This window comes from Nicotiana tomentosiformis, chromosome 7 (assembly GCF_000390325.3).
Source record: "Nicotiana tomentosiformis chromosome 7, ASM39032v3, whole genome shotgun sequence".
In the NCBI taxonomy this organism is placed as follows: domain Eukaryota; kingdom Viridiplantae; phylum Streptophyta; class Magnoliopsida; order Solanales; family Solanaceae; genus Nicotiana; species Nicotiana tomentosiformis.
Window position 1 is genome coordinate 113667783 of NC_090818.1, and position 23652 is coordinate 113691434.

Below are 23652 nucleotides of genomic sequence, written 5' to 3' on the forward strand. Positions count from 1 at the left end.
ACCGGGGGGTTGACATTTTTGATATCGTGGTCGGAATTCGATTCTGGAAATTGGAATTGGTCCGTAATGTAAAATGTGACTTGTGTGCAAAATTTTAAGTCATTCCGGATTGATTTGATATATTTCGGCACAAGATATAGAATTTGAAAGTTCAAAGTTCATAGATTTTGATTTGAGGTGCGATTCATCGTTTTGATGTTGTTTGATATGATTTGAGGCCTCGAGTAGGTCCATGTTATATTATGGAACTTGTTGATATGTTCGGACGGGGTCCCAAGGGCCTCAAGTGAGTTTCGGATGCTTAACGGATCGAATTTGGATTTGGAGGAGGAGCTGAAGCAGCTAGGATGCTGGTGTGATCGCACCTGCGCAAAAAAGGGCCGTAGGTGCGACTCGCGTATGCGAGGAATGATTCGCAGAAGCAAAAATGCATGGGCTGTCCAGGCACCGCGGGTGCGAAAAAAGTCATCGCGGGTGCGAAGACCGCGGGTGCGAAAACAGTCATCGCGGGTGCAAAGACCGCGGGTGCGAAGACCGCAGGCGCGAAGAAATCATCGCAGGTGTGAAGACTGCAGGCGCGAAGAAATCACCACGGGTGCGAAGACCGCGAGTGCGAAGAAATCACTGCGGGTGCGAAAATCCTGGACAGAATGTTAAAAACAGAGGGGTTCCGAGTTTTTGCTATTTTTGGGCTTTCAAGCACGATTTTGGGGGAGATTTTGAGAGAGAATTCAAGGGAAACTTGAGGTAAATCACTTGTGATCATTTCTACTCCATAATATTGAATTATCATCGCATAATCCGACTAGATTACATGTTTTTGAGGTGTAAATCGTGGTTTGAACTTAGGGATTTGAAAATAAGATTTGAAGATTTGGAGGTCGAGTTGAGGTCGGATTTTGGTAAAATTAGTATGGTTAGACTCGTGGTTGAATGGGCTTCCGGATTTTATAACGTTTATCGGATTCCGAGATGTGGGCCCCACAGGTGATTTTTGGGGTGTAATTTTGGATTTTTGAAAAATATTAGTATTTTGATATGGAATTAATTCCTATAATTTTTGTGGGCTGAATCAAATTAATTGTGACTAGATTCTAGCCATTTGGAAGTCGATACGCGCAGAATGGAATTTCTGGAGCATTGCTTAACTTGCTCGACATTGGATTTTGCTTGTTCGAGGTAAGTTACTCTTCTAATCTTGGAGTTGAGGGTATGAACCCTGAATATATGTATTTCATGAATTGTTGGAAGGTGACGCACATGCTAGGTGATGGGCGTGTGGGCGTGCACTATAAAAATTGTGACATAATTGTTTCTGTGAAATTTTGTAGTTAAATGATCTTGGCATTTCCCATGCGTTTTATGAGTTAGAGAAATTAAGCTGAAAAACATATTAAAAATCATGATTGAGGCTATGTGCCAGTATTATTGGGACCCACAGAGGTCATATTGCTGTGAATTATTTGTTTTAAAAAATTCATACTCAGTCATATTCATTTCATTGCATATCATAACTCAGTTTTATGACTCTATTTTGATGCATATAAATATGTTGGTCCGAATGCCCTATTTTACTGAAATGCCCGAGTGGCTTGAGAGGTTTATGACTGAATGAGGCCGAGGGCCTGATTTGTGAGGATCTTTTTGGGATCGGGCTGCACGCCGCAGCATGTTGCATATTTATAGGATCGGGCTCCACGCCGCAGCATGTTTGATATCGGTCGAGGGCCTGATTGTGAGGATGAGTGTGAATCGGGGCTGCCCGCCTGCAGCATACTTTATTATTATAGCAAGTGAGTTGTCCGTGCAGCACGTGAGTTGTCCGTGCATATTATAGCACTTGGGCTGAAGGAGCCCCTCCGGAGTCTGTACACATCCCCAGTGAGCGCAGGTACCTACTGAGTGTGAGTACCGAGTGCCAAGTGCTGAGTGACTGTGAGGCATGAGTTATTGTGAGGTATTCCCGAGTGGCAAGAGTGATCGTGAGGTATGCCCGAGTGGCAAGAGTGATTGTGAGGTATGCCCGAGTGGCACGAGTGACTGTGAGGTTTGTCCGAGGGGCTGTATATGAGTGATGTTCTGCCTGAGGGGCTGTTTATAATTTGATCACTGAATTGCATCGCATTTGCATGCACACATGACATACAGGCATAGAGATGTATTTGTTTTTTCCTCATGCTGTACAACATTACATCATTCATGATTTCTCACACATTTTGACAGATGGGCATAGTGATGCATTTGTTCTACATGGGTTATCCGGAAGGGAAAGGAAACATATTATTTATTATTGAAAAGATCTTTAGAGAAATTTATTGTTTTCAAACTATTCATATTATTGGCAGCTTCGGCAAACGATTTGGGTTTTCACTGATGTATTTGAAAGAAAGAACTACTATTTTTGAAATCATTATTTGGCTGAGTATTTTATCCTTGAGTTACTTCTGGTATTATTTGCTTTATTTTGTTATGGATTGTTGTGGACTATTGGTTTTGGACCCGACTTGGTGGAAGCTCGTCATTACTTTCAACCTACGGCTAGGTTTGTTACTTACTCAGTACATGGGGTCGGTTGTACTGATACTACACTTCTGCACATTGCGTGCAGATGTTGGCTGTTGTTGTTGCTGTGCTCGATGGTTGCCAGATCTGAAGATGTACCTGTGTTCCTGTTGTAGCTGCCTCTTGTTCATGGTAGCCTTAGATTTATAAAAGCTCTGTTTATGTATTATTCAAACAGACTATGAATTTATGTCATTTCTGCTTTGTATACTCTATTCTTAGAAGCTCATGATTTGTACTACCAGTTCTTGGGGAGATGTATTGGTTTTAGATATTTTCTTTTAATTAATTTCATTGGAATTGGATAGTTGGAAATTGGCTTACCTAACGGGTTGGGTTAGGTGCCATCACGACTAGTGAGATTTTGGGTCGTGACAAGAAAGCACTTATATTGAGTTACTCAAGGAGTTTAGGGATGTCTTTGCTTGGAGTTACAAAGAAATTCCTTGGTTGGACCCTAAAGTAGCAGTCCATCACCTTGCGGTCAAGAATGGCGCTCGTCCTGTTAAGCAAGCTCAAAGGCGCTTTAGGCCGGACTTGGTTTCCCTGATCGAAACCAAAGTTAACAAACTCATTAAAGTCGGATTTATTCGGGAAGTTAAAAACCCAACATGGGTTTCAAGTATTTTCCCTGTACGGAAGAAGAATGGCTAGATTCGAGTGTGCGTCGACTGAAAGGATCTCAACAATGCATGTCCCAAAGATGAATTCCCACTTCCTATTCCAGAGTTGATGATCGATGCTACTACTGGATATGAGGCAATGTCATTTATGGATGGTTCGTCAGTCTATAACCAAATTCGCATGGCACCAAAAGATGAAGAGCTTACTGCATTCCGCACCCCTAAGGGTATTTATTGCTACATAGTAATGCCTTTTGGCTTGAAGAATGCTGGTGCTACTTATCAAAGGGCTATGCAGAATATTTTTGATGACCTTCTCCACAAAAATGTTGAATGCTATGTGGATGACTTGGTGGTAAAATCAAGAAAGAGGGGCGACCACTTGAAAGACTTGAGAATGGTGTTTGAGTTACTCCAGAGGTACCAACTTAAGATGAATCCATTGAAATGCGCCTTTAGAGTTACTTCTGGAAAGTTCCTTGGTTTCATTGTCCGATATCAAGGGATTGAAATTGATCAAGCCAAAGTAGATGCAATTTTGAAAATGCATGAGCCTCGGGATATTCACGAATTAAAAGTCTGCAAGGAAAGTTAGCGTACCTTCGGAGATTCATCTCAAACTTAGCTGGGAGGTGCCAACCATTAGTCGCCTTATGAAGAAAGGTGTCCCTTTCAAATGGGACCAAGCGTGTAGCAATGCCTTTGAGAGCATTAAATCCTACTTGATGAAATCTCTGATTTTAGCCGTTCTAGAAAGCCGCTGATACTATATATTTCAGCACAAGAAAGGTATATTGGAGCGTTGTTGGCCCAAGAAAATAGCCAGGGGAAAGAAAACTCTCTTTACTACTTGAGCAGCATGATGACACCAAACGAGCTGAATTATTCGCCAATTGAAAAGTTGTGTTTGGCACTAGTCTTCTCAATTCAAAAGTTAAAGCACTACTTTCAAGCTCATGTTGTTCGTCTTGTTTCTAAATCAAATCCCATCAAGTTCGTGATGTCAAAACCTGTTCTTAGTGATCGACTAGCGATATGGTATCTCCAATTTCAAACATTCGAGATTTTATACATCCTTCAAAAGGCTGTAAAAGGACAAGCGTTAGCGGACTTCTTGGCAGATCACCCTATACCTGATGATTGGGAGCTAACTGACGAACTACCTGATGAGGACGCAATGGTTATTGAAGTTCAGCCTCCAAGAAAGATGTACTTTGATGGTGCTACACATCATGGAGGAGCTAGTGCTGGTGTAGTATTTGTCACTTCTCAAGGTGAAATTCTGCCCTACTCTTTTACGTTGACACAACTCTACTTTAACAACGTTGCTGAATATCAAGCACTAATACTTGGGCTCGAAATGGCTGTCAAAATAAAGCGGTTGCAATTGGAAGTCTTTGGTGACTCTCAGTTAATGGTCAATCCGTTTCAAGGTAGTTACAAGGTCAAGAAGCCTGAACTACGCCCATATCATGATTACGCTAAACATATAATGGGATGGCTTGGTGATGTGACTATTCAGCATGTGCCAAGGAAAGAAAATAAGAAGGCTGATGTTTTAGCTGCTCTAGCTTCGTCGTTAACCCTGCCTGATCAAACGCAAGTTACTGTCTGCCAAAAATGGGTAGTATCGCCGCCAAATGAGGCTGAAGGTGAAGAAAATGAACTCAAGCATCTTGTCAATATTTCTGAAGTTGAGAAAGAAGAATGGCGACAACCCATTATCGACTACTTATGCTATGGGATACTTCCATAAAATTCGAGGAGAAGGACTGAAATCCGTCGTCGTGCACCTCGCTTCCTTTACTACAAAGATACTCTATACATAAGGTCATTCGAGGGAGTACTCTTGCGATGCTTAGGGGAAGAAGAAGCACTCCAAGCTTTGCAAGAGGCACATTCTGGGGTATGTGGGTCACACCAGTCTGGACCAAAGCTCCACTTCCATATAAAAAGGATGGTATATTATTGGCCAACAATGGTAAAAGATTGCTTGGACTATGCTCGAAGATGCAAGGCTTTTCAATTCCATGCGAATTTTATTCATCAACCTCCTGAAGTGTTGCACCCGGTTGTGGCATCCTGGCCGTTTGACGCTTGGGGATTGGATTATTACACCCCATATTTTCGTACGTGAAAGTACGCCATAAATAACTTAATGAAATCTCGGAAATGAGATGTTAAATCCCGCATTTTCGTACGTTAAAATTTCGTCGTAAGTTAATCGACGTAAGTTCGGGAATGAGATTATTTTAGGATTATAAGTATTATGCTATTTCACATAAGTGATAAGTAAATTCGTGAAGGTGAAAGGGTAAGCGAATCAAAGGAAATGAGTTTCGTCAAAGTTTGACATTTTGGGATAAATACGGTCCGAGCTATAATACCCGGTATTTATGGACTAGTACCATACAAGGTACCACATAGCCATGATAGTAAGGTATATAAAGTGTGTTAAAAGTAAGTAGTATTTTAAGTAATTTGAGATAATTCTTAAATTATGGGGATAATTGATTAATGGTAGGGATAATTGTGGTATTAAGAAGGATTACGTGGATAAGAATATTCTTTTGGGGTTGCCGCATGGCATTAAACCAAGCCAAAGTGGCAAAATGTCCATGATGAGTCAAAAAGACATAAGGTTGCCTTGATTGCACGTTCTCCTTTGTATAATTTATAAAATTGGACATAAGTTGCCTAATTTGGTTTCTTACTTGAATGCCATATAGAAGTTATGACCAGCAAGCTAAAGCCATGGATAATCTTCCAACAACTTTTAATAAATGGCTCATAAAGGAAGTGATTTGAATAAAAAAGAAACGCATACAATCTTAAGAGACTTCCAACTAAGGGTCTCTTATTTAATACGGCTTGCAAAGACCAAAACGGAAGAATTCTCAAATGAATTCATATGAATTTCATAACGCTACAGCAGTGTGAGACACAATTCGGAGAGAGCACGGTACAATCTTTCTCAGGAATATCATACGTATTTCCCTTACTTCGATCCGCCATTACATATTTTATCGCAATCAACGTGTATTGGAGGGATTGTCAAGAGAATCGGTTCAGGTATGTTAAGGCTATCCCTTCTTTTTTGGCATGATCCAAATAATACAAATGAAACGAGCAAAATACGCAACTTTCATAAATGACTCTATTCATAGAAATACTAGGGGTGTCTATATTCTTGATTCCCCATGTGAATTATTATTATATCTTTTATTCATGGGTCTCAGAAAAATACATATTTAATAAAATTTATCCGAAAGGCATATTGATTTTTATGATATTACGAGAAATCTTATTAACGTATTTCTTATGCATTTCATGCATTTATACATGTACATTGACCCATGACCAGATGGCGTTATATATGCGTATATATGTATATTATATGTATATGGGATATGGAAAAAGGTTACGGCGTTATATACGTACCACCACCTGATCAGCTGGTATACGTTGATAATTTGCCCACGGTGGCCGAAATGATATGATGGGATGCCCTCATAGGCTTGCTGATATTATGAACGCATATACCTATGCATGGTATGACATTTATATGCATATGCGTGACATTATAAAAAATGAAATGATTCATAGAGCTATGCAGACGTACATGTCGAGTCGTTTACTCCATGTTTCTCTCATGTCTATTATTTACGGATTTTTATTCCTTACATACACGGTACATTATTTGTACTGACGTCCCTTTTGCCAGGGGACGCTACGTTTAATGCCCGCAGGTATCGATAGAAAGGTCGAGAGTCCTCCAAGTAGGCGATTAGCTCAGCGGAATATGTTGGTACACTCCATTTGCTCCGATTGCTTGTTTGGTCAGTATGATTTAGATGTGTATTATTTGGTATGGCGGGGCTCTGTCCCGACCTTTATGACAATTATATATTCTTAGAGGCTTGTAGACAGATGTCATGTATATAAAAGATTGTACGGCCTTGTCGGCCTATGTTTTGAGTTTATTAATGATCATGTTGGCATATTAGGCCCGTATGTCACGTGTATATGATGATGTAATAAGAAAGATATGTTAAGTTGGTATTCGGTTGAGTAAGGCACCGGGTGCCCGTCGCGGCCCATCGGTTTGGGTCGTGACATGGATGTTGTTGGACCACTGCCAAAGTCCTCTGGTGGGCACCTATACATCTTGGCTGCAATGACTACTTCTCAAAATGGGATGAAGCAGTTGCTCTTAAGGAAGTAAAGAAGGAAAATATTGCAAGTTTCATCCGAGTATACATTATCTATCGCTTTGGCATTCCTCGTTACATAATAATGGATAATGACAAGCCGTTCGACAATAGGTTGATGAACAAGATTTGTGAACTCTTTGGCTTCAAGAAACATAACACTTCTATGTACAACGCTGCCGCCAATGGTCTAGCCGAGGCATTCAACAAGACTCTGTGCAACTTGTTAAAGAAAATCATCTCCAAATCCAAACGGGATTGGCATGACCGTATGGAGGAAGCTCTGTGGGCATATAGGACAACTCACTGCACGCCAACAAAAGCAACACCTTATGCACTCGTTTATGGAGTCGAAGTCGTCTTGCCACTCGAGCGTCAAATACCTTCATTATGACTGGCTATTTAAGAAGGGATCATAGATGAAGAAAATGCTCAGCTTCGATTAGCAGAGTTGGAGGCTCTTGATGAGAAGAGGTTGGAAGCCCAACAGAGTTTTGAATGTTATCAAGCTCGATTGTCTCGCGCCTTCAGTAAAAAAGTTCGCCCGAGATCCTTTCAAGTAGGGGATCAAGTCCTTACTGTACAAACACCCATAAACCTGTAGGGAAGTTCACTTCAAAATGGGATGGGCCATATGTCGTACAAGAAGCTTATTCAAGTGGGTCTTACAAGCTAGTTGATGCAGATGGCATGAGAATCGGCCCTATCAATGGCAAGTTTTTGAAGAAGTATAATCCTTGAAGTTGCAACACTCCTTGACGCATGAGCCTAAACTGCATGTTCCTACACTCCTAGCCCGCATGAGTCTAAACTGTGTACGGCCCACCTCAAAAAGAAAAGGTCCGCTAGGTTGAAAACCTCGAAAGGGGTGGCCTAGGAAAAAGTTAGGACATAAAAAAAAAAAAAAAAAAAACAAGTCCGCTAGGTTGAAAACCTCGAAAGGGGCGGCCAGGGCAAAAGTTAGGACATAAAAAAACAAAATCCACTAGGTTGAAAACCTCGAAAGAGGCGGCCTAGGCAAAACTTAGGACATAAAATAATAAAAATAAATTAAAAAAAAATTCACCCATTCTAAACTACGGTATAGCTTGATCCTCTTCACAGAGGTACGTAGACAGCTTAGAGTTTCATTCTGAGTTCAGTCGCATAAGTTCAAAAGATACATAATCCCCCAATCGTTGTCCAAATGAAGTACGATTGAATGTAATCCATTCAATCATCACTTGAAAATCGAACTGAGATACCATTCTTCTATTAAACTTTGGATCCCATTTGATTTAAAGGGGGCAAGCCTCTGTGGTAAATTGGTATCTTCAATGAAAATGATTTTACTCTTTTAGGAGGCTACAAAGTATTTGCATTGAAGTCTGGGGATTCGCTATGTCTTCATGTTTATATGACTTTCAAGTTTTTTGGTCTTCATATCCCCTCTCTGCCCTAAGAAAAAAGGAAAGAGAAGAGAGGCATCAAAAGGGAACACAAATATAAGAAGAAAGATTCCTGAGCACAACGTTTTAAATTCAGTGACACTTAAAACCAAGATATTTGTGAGAATGGAGCCCTTAAATTTTGATTGATAGCAATAAAAACGTCTCGTGATCCCGAGGCTTCCATACCAAAACATAAAAGTTTTGGCGAAGTCACGCCGATTCGAAACTATCTGTATATTAAAATCTGATGTTGACATCGAAATATTATCAAAAACTGTCCTTAAGGTATTAAATCCTACATTTTGGACATGTTTTATATTTTGAACTCTTGTTTTCAAGAAATCAAACGGTTCATGATTTCAACGCTCCTACATCAAGATATAAGAGTTTTGGTGAAGTCGCGCAAGTTTGAAATCGTCAGCGTGTCAGAATTTTAAGTTGACTTCGAAATATTATCTGAAACTATCCCTAAAGTATTAAATCCCATATTTTGGACATATTTTAGATTTTGAACTCTAGTTTCGAAGAAATTAAACGGTTCATAATTTCGACGTCTTTACACCAAGATACGAATATTTTGATGAGACTGCGCAAATCTGAAATTGCCAGCGTAGTGCAATATAAAGTTGGTTTTAAATTATTGTCCGGGACAATTCTGAAGGTTTTTTCTTTAAAGGTTCGCGTTGCAAATTTTTATATGTGTCCGTCTCGAACTTTTAAAGGCATCGAATTTTTAAGGTTTATTGCGAATCTTTAAAGGTGTTCATCTCGAACTTTTAAAGGCATTCGAAGTTTTTTAAGGTTTTCATTCCGAACTTTTAAAAGGCGTATGTTTCGAACTTTTATAGGTGCCCGTGGCAAGTTTTAAAGGGTATTCGCCACGAACTTTTAAAGGTCTTCATCGTGTGCTTTTAAAAGTCTTCACCACGAACTTTTAAAGGTCTTCATCGTGTGCTTTTAATAGTCTTCACCGCGAACTTTTAAAGGTCTTCACTATGAACTTTTAAAGATCTTGACCACGAGCTTTTAAGGATCTTTGCGCGAACTTTTATGGGTCTTCGCCGCAAATTTTAAAGGTCTTCATTGCGAGCATTTAAGGGTCTTCGCTGCAAATTTTAAGGATCTTTCTGCGGACTTTTATGGTCTTCGCCGCAAATTTTAAAGGTCTTCATCGCGAGCTTTTAAGGGTCTTCGCTGCAATTTTTAAGGATCTTTGAACTTTTATGTGTCTTCGTCACAAATTTGAAAGGTCTTCACAACGGACTTTTAAAGACCTATCACTGTAAACTTTTAAAGATCTTGACCACGAGTTTTTAAGGATCTTTATGCGAACTATTATGGGTCTTCTCCACAAATTTTAAAGGTCTTCATCTCGAACTTTTATATTTTTTAGCCACAAATTTTAAAGGTCTTCATCGCGAATTTTAAAAAGACTTTGTAGTTTGACGAAGTTACTTCTAAAAATTAAAAAAAAAAAAGACAACAAAATAAAACAAAAAAGAAAAGCACAAGAAAAGAAGAAGATATTACCTTTGCATCAATGCTTTACAAAACTAGACTCAATATGGCTTGCAAATACTACGAATTGATGCTCAACAAATATGAGCGCAATGCTTTATATAGATTTAGGATAGGAGGCAATAACAATCCATGTTCGGTGTGGGATATGTCACGACCCAATTTAACCTATAGGTCGTGATGGCGCCCAACACTACAGCTAGGCAAGCCAACTAATAAATTAAATATATATCGATAAATTTAAATCCAAGAAAAATAATAAGACACCAAATTCTAATAAATTTGAATCCAAGAAAAATAATAAGACACCAAATTCTACCAATGTGTGTGCCAAGACATGGTGTCATAAGTGTATGAGCATCTAGTAGATTATACAAAACTCCAAATACTGTCTGAAATAAAAATAGACAGAATAAAAAATACAAGAAAAGGCACTGGTAACTACAGGTCGGCTCAGAAAGGTAGCTCACCACAACGCCCCTGGATAACGAGGATGTGCGATAATAGGTCCTCCACTAGTATCTGTCTCAGATCCTACACAAAAAGTGCAGCAAGTGTAGCATGAGTACGTAAACAACGTGTACCCAGTAAGTATCAAGCCTAATCTCGAAGTGTAGAGACGAGATGGCCGACTTTGACACTCACTAAGGGTCAACAATAATAAATAGAATAAATTATAATTATTTAAATCAGCATGATTCACAGAGTTAACAATAATTTTATTCAATTAGCAGAAATAATAAAAGTCCTTCCAATGCAACAATTTCCAATCTATTAATTAAATTCTTCAATTCTATTAAATTTTCAATTTATCAAATAGTTTTACAAGCTACAATAAACTGTCCCAATCTAGAGTGTCGTGTACACTGCCGAGGGACGTGCGGCCCAATCCATAGATGCATCTATCCAGTCGAGGTGTTCGGCCCGCTCCACAAGAAAGGAGGACATTTTCTTATGTACCTCCGGAAGGAGAGTATATTCATTATAAGATAAATTTCGGAAGGATGAACAATTTTTTTTTACAATTAATAATATAAAAAGAAAATTTAAGCATATGAGATTTTCATCCTTTAATATTTTTATCTAATATTTATATATATATATATATATTATATATATATATATATATATATATATATATATATATATATATATATATATATATATATATATATATATATATATATCAAATAATATTAATTAAACAAGGGATACAAGTTACACAAGTAATTCATGCTTTAAGTCCTAAACTACCCAGACTTTAGCATTTATAGTAGCTACGCATGGACTCTCGTCACCTCGTGCGTACGTAGCCTCCCCCCTCCACAATTACCCCGCCCCACAATTGGCAACAATTATTAATTTAATTACCTATGAGGTAATTTTCCCCTCACAAGATTAGACAAGAGACTTACCTCAATTTGCTCCAATTTAATCCATTAGAATGCCTTTTCCACGATTATCCAACTCTGTCTCGCTCGAATATAACCAAAATAAATTCGATACAATCATTAAAAATTATAGGGATAAATTTCATAAGAAAATATTACATTTTTCAATCAAATTCGAAATTAACTCAAAAATCTTCTCGGAGGGCCCGCGTCTCGGAATCCGACGAAAGTTACGAAATATGAACGCCCATTCAACCATGAGTCTACCCATACCAAAATTACTAAATTCCGATAGTAATTCGGCCGTCAAATCGTCAAATTTGTCCAAGAAGGTTTTGAAACTTTTCCAACTTAATTCACCGATTACATGATAAAAACAGTGTTGGACTCGGGTAAATTAATCAATATAGATTTAAGAACACTTATCCCGTTATTTTCTCTGAAAAACTCTCAAAAATCGCCTAAATCCGAGCTCCAAATCGTTATTCTGAACTTTACATTCTGCCCAGACCCTCTCTTCTTCGCGAACGCGACCCTTGTCTCACGTTCGCGAAGCACAAATATATGCTGCCCAACTTTACTCTTCACGAACGCGATGCACTGCCTAACTTGGCCTTTGCGAACGCGATGCCTCCTTCGCGAACGTGAAGCTTTAGTGTCCAATACCCTGCCTGACTTCGCCCTTCTACGCGAACACGAAAGGCTTCACGTGTTTGCAATGCACACTGCCATCACCCTTCTTGAACGCGGTCCATTCTTCGCGAACGCGAAGAGAAAATCTCGCTTGCTCCAGTTTTCCCTTCGCGAATGCGAGACCTCTCTCGCGAACGCGAAGAAGGAAACCAGAACTGGAAAATCTGGTTTTTCAGATTTAGCTCCGGGCGGTCCGAAACACACCTGAGCCCCTCGGGACCCCGTCCAAAGGCACCAACAAGTCTGTAATCATAATACGGACCTACTCGAACTCTCAAAATGAGTAAAACAACAACAAATCCAAGAATCACACCCTAAAACCAAAATGGGATCAAACTTTAAACTTCAAGTTTTCCAAATTCTCCGAATGCGCCGAATCATACTTAGACTACTCGGAATGACACGAAATTTTGCGTGCAAGTCCTAAATCAATATATGGAACTATTTCCAAATTAAACCTTCAAATAGTTAATCTTTCACTATTAAGTGCCAAAACTCTCTCGGGTTATCCAAAACCCGATCCTAATATGCTCCCAAGTCCAAAATCATCATACGAACCTATTGGAACCGTCAAATCCCGATTCCGGGGTCGTTTTCTCAAAATATTGACCGAAGTCAAACTTGGCCTTTTAAGGCTAACTTAAGGAACCAAGTGTTCTGATTTCAACCCAAACACTTCCAAATCCCGAACCAACCATCCCCGCAAGTCATAAATAATTAAAAGCACATACGGGGAGTTTTATTTTAGGGAACGGGGTCTAAAGGTTAAAATGACCAGGTGGGTCATTACATTCTCCACCTCTTAAGCAAACGTTCGTCCTCGAACGGGTTTAGAATAATACCTGGAGTGATAAATAAGTGTGGATATTTGCTTTGCATGTCCTCCTCGGCCTCCCAAGTCGCTTCCTCAACTGGTTGGCCCCTCCACTGGACTTTTACTGCAAAAATCCTCTTGGACCTCAATTGGCGAACCTGTCTATCAACAATGGCAACTGGCTACTCTTCATAACCCAAGCTATTATCTAGCTGAATTGTGCTGAAGTCTAACACATGTGACAGGTCGGCATGATACTTTCGGAGCATAGATACATGGAAAAACGGATGAACTCCCGATAGACTAGGAGGCAATGCAAGCTCATAAGCAACCTCCCCAACTCGTCTCAACACCTCAAATGGGCCTATAAACCTTGGGCTCAACTTTTCCTTCTTCCCGAATCTCATGATTCCCTTCATCGGCAAGACCTTCAAAATAACTTTTTCACCTACCATAAATGATAAATCACGCGCTTCTTGCTCTGCGTAACTCTTCTGTCCGGACTGTGTTGTATGATGTCGCTCCTGAATCAACTTTACCTTTACCAAGGCATCTTTCACCAAATCAGTACCATATAATTTAGCCTCACCGGGCTCAAACCGTCCGATGGGCGAACGACATCGCCGACCATACAAAGCCTCAAATGGAGCCATCTCGATGCTAGATTGGTAACTGTATAAGCAAACTCGGCCAAAGGCAAGAAACAATCCCACTGACCTCCAAAGTCAATCACACATGCCTTGAGTATATCCTCCAAAATCTGAATTGTCCGCTATAACAGTCCGTCGGTCTTCGGATGAAAGTCTGTGTTGAGTTCTACACGGGTCCCCAACTCACTCTGTACTGCTCTCCAAAAATATGAAGTAAACTGAGAACCTCTATTTGATATGATGAAAATTGGCACACCGTGCAACCGAACTATCTCCTGAATTTAAATATGTGCCAACCTCTCTGAAGTATACGTAGTTACAGCAGGAATAAAGTGTGCCGACTCGGTCAACATGTCAACAATCACCCAAACTACATCAAACTTCCGCAAGGTCCACGGTAACCCAACTACAAAGTCCATAGTAATGCGTTCCCATTTACACTCCGGTATAGTCATCTGCTGAAGTAGGCCACCTGACCTCTGGTGCTCATATTTAACTTGCTGGCAATTTAGACACCTGGCTACATACTCAACTATGTCATTTTTCATTCGTCGCCACCAAAAATGCTGCCTCAGGTCACAATACATCTTCGTAGCACCTGGATGAATAGAATACCGAGAACTGTGTGCTTCCTCTAGGATCTTCTTCCTCAGTTCATCCACATTAGGAACACAGAGACGATCCTGGAGTCGCAGAACACCATCCTCTCCAATAATAACTTCCTTGGAACCACCCCGTAGTACCGTTTCTCGAAGAACCATTAAGTGTGGATCATCATACTGGCGAGCCTTGAAATGCTCAAATAGCGAAGACTGAGCTACAACACATGCAAGAACTCGGTTGGGCTCTGAAATGGTTAGCCAAGGATTGAATATGCAAAGCTAATGACCTCTCCTCACCAAACTACCCATACTCTCCACCTTTCTACTCAAGGCGTCTGCAACCACATTTGCTTTACCCGGATGATATAGGATAGTAATATCATAATCTTTCAGTAATTCCAGCCATCTGCTCTGCCTCAAATTTAGATCCCTCTACTTGAAAAAATGCTGCAAACTGCGATAATCAGTGTAAACTTCACAAGACACCCCATAAAGATAATGCCTCCAAATCTTAAGAGCGTGAACAATCGCAGCTAATTCCAAATCATGTACCGAATAATTCTTCTTGTGGGGCTTTAGCTGATGTGAAACATATGTAATGACTCGCCCTTCCTACATTAATGCACAACCCAAGACAACGTGTGAAGCATCGCAATACACTGTATACATTCCCGAACCGGAAGGAAACACTAACACTGGTGTTGTAGTCAATGTTGTCTTGAGCTTCTGAAAGCTCACCTCACAATCATCGGACCATCGAAACGGAATACCCTTCTGGGTCAATTTGGTCAAAGGTACTGCAATAGACGAAGAATCTTCCACGAACCGACGATAATAACCTGCTAAACCCAAAAAACTCCTGATCTCGGTCGCCGAAGAGGGACGATGCCAATTCTGAACTGCCTCAATCATTTTTGGGATCAACCTTAATACCTTCGCCCGATACAATATGCCCCAAAAATGCTACAGACTCTATCCAGAACTCACATTTAGAGAACATAGCATATAGCTTTTGTTCCCGCAATGTTTGAAGCACCACTCTCATATACTGCTCGTGTTCCTCATTACTGCGCAAGGAGATCAAAATGTCATCAATGAAGACAATGACAAACGAATCAATATATGGCCTGAATACTCTGTTCATCAGATCCATAAGCGTTGCCGGGGCATTAGTTAAACCGAAGGACATCACCAGAAACTCATAATGACCATATCTAGATCGGAAAGCAGTCTTCGGAACATCCGAATCTCGAATCTTCAACTGATGGTACCTCGACCTCAAGTCGATCTTAGAGAATACCCTAGCACCCTGCAACTGGTCAAATAGATCATCAATACGCGGCAATGTGTACTTGTTCTTAATAGTGACTTTGTTCAATTGGCGATAATCAATACACATTCGCATTTTTCCACCCTTCTTCTTCACAAATAATACCGGTGCACCCCAAGGCGATACACTCGGTCTGACGAACCCTTTGGCTATTAACTCCTCAAGTCGTTCTTTCAATTCTTTCGAAGCCATGCGATACTGTGGGATAGATATAGGCTGGGTATCTAGAGCCAAGTTAATACAGAAATCAATATCACGATCAGGTGGCATACCTGGAAGATTGTAAGGAAATACATTGGAGAACTCCCGAACTACAGGCGCTGAATCAATAGCCAGAGTCTCTACAGTAGTATCCCGAACATAGGCTAGATAAGCCAAACAACCCTTCTCAACCAGGTGTTGAGCCTTTATAAAAGAAATAACTCAATTAAATGAACTAACAGACGAATCCTTCCACTCCAGCTTAGGCAATGCTGGAATAGCCAAGGTAACAGTCTTGGCATTACAATCTAGAATAGCATGATATGGAGATAACCAGTCCATGCCCAGAATAATTTCAAAATCGGTCATCTCAAGCAATAGGAGATCTACTCTAGTTTCATAACCATAGAATGTAATAATACAGGACCGGTAGATCAGGTTCACAACAACAGAAATCGCCCACAGGAGTGGATACATAAACAGGAGTACTCAAGGACTCACGAGAAACACTCAGGAATGGAGCAAATAGAGATGACACATATGAATACGTAGATCTTGGATCAAATAATACTGAGGCATCTTTTCCGCAAATAGAAATAATACTTGTAATCATGACATCTGAGGCCCCGCACTCGTAACAACTCTTCGGTGCGATGGGCTGCTGACTAAGAGTCTGGCCTTGGGGAACTGAATACCCAATGGGAGGACCCTGAATAGCTCGTGGGCGATAGGAACTCTCTGGTATTTCACTAAGATAGGGTCGCACTGGAGCATCTCGAGGAGGCGATGGTGCTGGATATGGGGGCCTGTTGGACTTCCCTCTAATGAACTGACCTCTGCCCCCAGACAGAGCACTTCTAAACTCTCCAGAATACCTGAACCACTTATCTCTCATAACCTGCTCTTGGCTCTGCTGGCATACACCCTGAATTTTGCGGGCTATCTCCACGACTAGCTCACAAGAAGTACCCATCTCAATCTCTCGAGCCATAGTGGCCTGAATGCCAGTATGTAAACCCACAACAACTCTCCGCACTCTCTTCGCCTCAGCAGGGAGTATCATAAGTGCATGGCGAGATAATTCAGAAAACCTCGCCTCATAATCGATCACTGACATCTGACCTTGCTGGAGCTGCTCAAACCGAAACCTCAACTCTTCCCTCTAGGACGGTGGAATATACTTGTCCAGGAAGATATGGGTGAACATGTCCCAAGTCATGGGAGGAGAATCTGCTGGTCTGCCAAGAACATAAGACTGCCACCATCTACGGGCTCTGCCCTCCAACTGAAAAGTAGCAAAGTCTACCCCATGAGACTCTAATATCCTTATGTTGTACAGTCTATTGCACCGATCAATGAAATCCTGGGGATCCTCATGTCGCTCACCCCCAAAGACAGGAGGATGTAGTCTAGTCCATTTGTCAAATAGTTTCTGAGGATCAGCGGTTACAGCTGGCCTGGGCTCAGGTGTAACTGCTGCCACTAGCTGGGCTCCACCCACGGGTAGTGCACCCTGGGTCTAATATACAGCAGTTGCATGTCCATGAGCTTGTGCGGTAGGGGTCTGTGCTCCCCCGCCCGCTTGGGATGTGGCTGGGTCTGCCGGAAATAAATTGGCATGAGTCATATTATCCTTGAACCGTAGCATACGACCCATAACATCCTGGAAATTCGGTACAGATGTTAAATCCACCGGAGCTGGCTCTGCCACAGGCACCTCACCCTGCTCCTCAATAATGGGATCCTTTGTTGGACCCACTGGTGGCATAACTGGAACAGTCCTGGGACGTCCTCACCCTCTACCACGGGCTGGAGCCCTCCCTCAGCCTATGCCTCGGCCTTTAGCAGCTGGGGGAGTAGCTCTTCCCTAGTCTAGAACCTCATTAGAGCGCGTTCTCACCATCTGTGAGAGAATAAGAGAAGGATATTTAGTACTACATCAATTGCACAATGGAATATGAAGAAATGTAGTTTCCAAACACCCTATAGCATCTCGAAGATAAGTACAGACGTCTCCGTACCGATCCACAAGACTCTATTAGGTCTGCTCATAACTTGACCTACGTGAACCTAGTGCTCTGATACCATGTTGTCACGACCCAATTTAACCTATAGGTCGTGATGGCGCCCGACACTACAGCTAGGCAAAACAACTAATAAATTAAACATATATCGATAAATTTAAATCCAAGAAAAATAATAAGACACCAAAATCTAATAAATTTAAATCCAAGAAAAATAATAAGATACCAAATTCTACCAATGTGTGTGCCAAGACATGGTGTCACAAGTGTATGAGCATCTAGTAGATTATACAAAACTCCAAATATTGTCTGAAATGAAAATAAACAGAATGAAAAATACAAGAAAAGGCACTGGTAGCTACAGGTCGGCTCAGAAAGGTAGCTCACCACTACGCCCCTGGATAACGAGGATGTGCGATGATAGGTCCTCCACTAGTATCTGTCTCAGATCCTGCACAAAAAGTGCAGCAAGTGTAGCATGAGTACGTAAACAACGTGTACCCAGTAAGTATCAAGCCTAATCTCGAAGTGATAGAGACGAGATGGCCGACTTTGACACTCACTAAGGGTCAATAATAATAAATAGAATAAATTATAATTATTTAAATCAGCATGATTCACATAGTTAACAATAATTTTATTCAATTAGCAAAAATAATAAAAATCCTTCCAATGCAACAATTTCCAATCTATTAATTAAATTCTTCAAATCCAATAAATTTCCAACTTATCAAATAGTTTACAAGCTGCAATAAACTGTCCAAGTATCGTGTAATTATTATTATTATTAAGCACAATTTCTGCCAAGGTCGTACGGCCCGATCCAGAGTGTCGTGTACACTGCCGAGTGATGTACGACACGATCCACAGATGCATCTATCCTGCCGAGGCGTTCGGCCCCCTCCACAAGAAATGAGGACATTTTCTCATGTACCTCCGGAAGGAGAGTATATTCATTATAAGATAAATTTCGGGAAGATGAACAATTTCTTTTAACAATTAATAATTTAAACAGAAAATTTAAACATATGAGATTTCCATCCTTTAATAGTTTTATCTAACAATTCACAATATATATATATATATATATATATATATATATATATATATATATATATATATAACAAGGAATACAAGTTACACAAGTAATTCATGCTTTGAGTCCTAAACTACCCAGACTTTAGCATTAATAGTAGCTACGCACGGACTCTTGTCACCTCGTGCGTACGTAGCCCCCACAATTGGGAATAATTATTACTTTAATTACCTATGTGGTAATTTTCCCCTCATAAGATTAGACAAGAGACTTACCTCTATTTGCTCCAATTTAATCCACTAGAATATCTTTTCCACGATTATCCAACTCTGTCTGCTCGAATCTAGCCAAAATAAATTCGATACAATCACTAAAAATTATAGGGATCAATTTCATAAGAAAATACTACATTTTTCAATGAAATCCGAAATTAACTCAAAAATTGTCTGTGAGGCCTGCGTCTCGGAATCCGGCGAAAGTTACGAAATATGAACGCTCATTCAACCATGAGTCTAACCATACCAAAATTACTAAATTCCGACAGTAATTCGGCCCTCAAATTGTCAAATCTATCCAAGAAGGTTTTCAAACGTTTCCAACTTAATTCACCGATTACATGATTAAAAACAGTGTTGGATTCAGATAAATTAACCAATATAGAGTTAAGAAAACTTACCCCGTTGTTTTCTCTGAAAAACTCTCAAACATCGCCTAACTCCGAGCTCCAAATCGTTAAAAATGGAAAATGGGGCGAAGTCCCATTTTCTGAACTTAATATTCTGCCCAGACCCTCTCTTCTTCGCGAACGCAACCTTTGTCTCGCGTTCGCGAAGCACAAAAATGTGCTGCCTAACTTTACTCTTCGTGAACGCGAGGCTCTTCACGCGAATGTGATGCACTGCCAATCTTGGCCTTCGCGAACGTGATACCTACTTCACGAATGCGAAGCTTTAGTGTCCAATACCTCTCCTGACTTCGCCCTTATACGCGAACGCGAAAGGCTTCACGCGTTCGCGATGCACACTGCCATCACCCTTCGCGAACGCGGTCCATTCTTCGTAAATGCGAAGAAAAAATCTCGCCTGCTCTAGTTTTCCCTTCGCGAACGCGAGACCTCTCTCGCGAACGCGAAGAAGAAAACCAGAACTGGATAATCTGGTTTCTCAGATTTAGCTCTGGGCGGTTCGAAATACACTCGAGCCCCTCGAGACCCCGTCCAAAGGCACCAACAAGTCTGTAATCATAATACGGACCTAAGCGAACTCTCAAAACGAGTAAAACAACAACAAATCCAAGAATCATACCCCAAAATCAAAAAGGGATCAAATTTTGAACTTCAAGTTTTTCAAATTCTCCGAATGCGCCGAATAATACTTAGACTACTCGCAATGACACAAAATTTTGCGTGCAAGTCCTAAATCACTATATGGAACTATTCCCAATTTCGGAATTCCAAACGGATTTCAATTACTCAAAAATCTACTCCAAACCAAATTTAAAGAACTTTAAACCTTCAAATAGTTAACTTTTCACTATTAAGCACCAAAACGCTGCCGGGTTATCCAAAACCCGATCCTAACATCCCAAGTCCGAAATCATCATACGAACCTATTGGAACTGCAAATCCCGATTCCGGGGTCGTTTTCTCAAAATATTGACCGAGGTCAAACTTGGCCTTTTAAGGCTAACTTAAGGAACCAAGTATTCCGATTTCAATCCAAAGACTTCCAAATCACGAACCAACCATCCCCGCAAGTCATAAATCATTAAAAGCACATACGAGAAATTTTATTTTAAGGAACGGGATTTTAAAAATTAAAATGACCGGTTAGATTATTACAGGATCATTGAAGCGACAGTGATTAAATCTTTCGTGCCCAAGTTGGAATTGGTTAAGAAACTCCATTCTCTGTTGGACTCTAACAAAATTAATTCCATATGGACAAGGCCACCTATTAATAGCGGCGTGTTCGTTTGTGTCAGAGAAATGTATGCGTGGCTTTTCTAAGGAATTAGTAAATGAGATGTTGTCCGATGTTATGATGGTTTCATATTTGTTTAGTTAATAACATGTGTGTTGACTGGATCAAGTTGGTACAATTAACTACAAGGCTTCAATTGCAAGAATAAGTAATCTTGAAAGAACATGATGTTAACTTTAGTATATAAGTGATGCCATTATTTAAATTGATAAGCTAGAAGACTACTTTAAAAGCAATATTGGACGTATTACATAGTCTAGTGTGGTTCTGCTTTGAGATAATTCAAGTGTAAAAAGTTGCTTCTTATCTAAGTTATCATCCAAAGGAATATGTCTAGATTAATCTGTACTTCAATGCCAGGTTCGGGTTTTAAAAGTCTACGCCTCAATAGGTCTTGAAGTAGGGGCATTTGTAGGCATATAAATTTTATTAAAATTAAATTTATGAAATAATTTGGATTATATTTTAAATTCAAGATATATTGGTACAAATAAATATATGGGCTAATATAATTGAATTAATTGTATAGGTCCAATATAAATGGATTAAATAAATATGTCTTAATCCATTGGGCTAACCCATTTAATTGGGCTAAAGTGATGAGCCCAAATTAAGCCCAAAATATCATCCTCCTGGAGGCCCAGTTTGGTGCCACGTGTCAAATGACGTGGCGCGCCAAATCAAACAGAAGAGCCAATAGGATCATGTCATGTGTCAAAATGACAAGGCATGCCAAATCACATTAAAGGCCAATGAAATCGCGCCATGTGTGCAAGTGACATGTTCTGGCCAATCAAATGCGGCCTTGTCACACTTCAATTTGATTGGTCGGAAAGAGTTTGTTCTTATCGTAACTCTTCCCTCCCACAACTATAAATAGGGGTCTTCATAACTCAGAAAGGGGACTAGAAGTTACGACAAGAAGCAAAAGGGAGCTCGTGGATCAAACGTTACGGATTTCTCTAAAAGCTACAAGCATTCTTCTAAGGATTAAAAGATCAAGACGAAGATTCAAGAACAAGCTGCAAGCCCTTGGATTAAAAGTACGTCAAGATCAAGATCAAGCTTCAAGCACTTGGATTAAAATAAAAAAAAATTAAGATTAAGCTCGAAGGCTCTTTTATTTACTGTTGAAAAGAAGAATCAGAGAATTCATAGATATTGTAACACTCAAATATTTGAAATAAAATACTATGATTGTTGCAATATTTTCGGTCTTGATTTTATTTACTCGACGCAGATTTATTGTCTACAAGTATAACGAAATTCAAAAAATTTTACAATTCTCAAAAGTAGAGAAGTAACTAAATAACTTTGATTTCTCAAATATAAATGGTGATTTCCTAAAATAATGGGGTGGATCTGTGGGTCCGGAACCAAAATGTGGTTCTTTTAGACTCAAAAAATCAAAATACGTGGAGGAAAAACTTGGGGACCATAATATATATAGCGCGGTATTTCACCGCGCTATACCTTAACGACACGTTTATCTGTTAAGGTATAGCGCGGTGAAATACCGCGCTATACTTAAACTCTGGGCCCATTAATAATTCTTCTGGAATTAACTGACACGCCAATAATTCAACAGGGTATAATGCGGTGAAATACCGCGCTTTACGTAAACGTTCGGCCCACTGCCAATCTTCTGAACTTAATTGGCAGGCCAATAATTCAATTGAGTATAACGCGCAAAGTTAAGGCGCTATACATCAATTTTTTCCTTATTTAAAGAGTTTCAGTAGGATTTTGTAAAAATCCATTCAGAATCCTTCAAGTCTTCCGAAATATTTGTTCGTTAAGTTATTTTGCATTTTGTCATAATGTCTGAAGAGCGAAGAATTATGATTTCATTATATTGGGGGGGGGGGGTGAGGTTGTGATGGAGAATAACTCAGTACACTATAGTTATTCTCCACAGTGTTATGTTAAGTTGCCACTTACAATGGAGAACGATACATTGGTATCGTTATTATTTAAAAAAATGAGTGTGAGCAAACGTTCGGTGAATATTAAAGTAACCAGAATATATTCGCATTCTGTCACTCCACAAGGGGTTGCTTGTTATACTGAGTTTAACATCAAAGACGATGAAACTCTGAGAGATTTTTTGAGGATTCCGGATGAATACCGAGAATTTCTTGTGATAAAAATGTTGGAAATGTACGTCAAGGTTGAAGACGTTCGCAATAATGAGGTTGCGCAAAGTAGGGATATCCCTCAATCATCGGGTGATTATTTTGGAGCAGTTTTAGCCGAACAGGTTCCGGTGAAAGAGTTTGGCCTGATCTAAACTTATCTCCACGGGCGAATGAGGAGCGAGAAAAAATAATTTCTCCCCTAGTTTACATAATCCACAAGCCGAGTGGTAAACTTCAATTTTTCTTTATGTTACGATATTTATTTTTATGTAATGAATTTGTATTAACACTCATATATTCCACAGGGGGTACCGTCCAGATATGAATTTTATAAGTTATGAACCAACGCCCAGTTAGAATATGCCTAGTTTTGGTGTGTTGGATCATGGTGGTCCATCTGGAGTCATCATCAACAGGATAATGTCCATCATGGGATAACAACACGTT

General features: G+C 39.9%; 1 protein-coding gene across 1 annotated transcript; it reads left to right on the top strand.

The window, feature by feature from the left end:
* The first annotated feature begins 4185 nt into the window (after positions 1 to 4185).
* LOC138896229 (uncharacterized) lies at positions 4186 to 4941 on the top strand. Its single transcript, XM_070181016.1, has one exon. The coding sequence runs from the start codon at positions 4186 to 4188 to the stop codon at positions 4939 to 4941; it is 756 nt and encodes a 251-aa protein (XP_070037117.1).
* The last annotated feature ends 18711 nt before the right edge of the window (positions 4942 to 23652 follow it).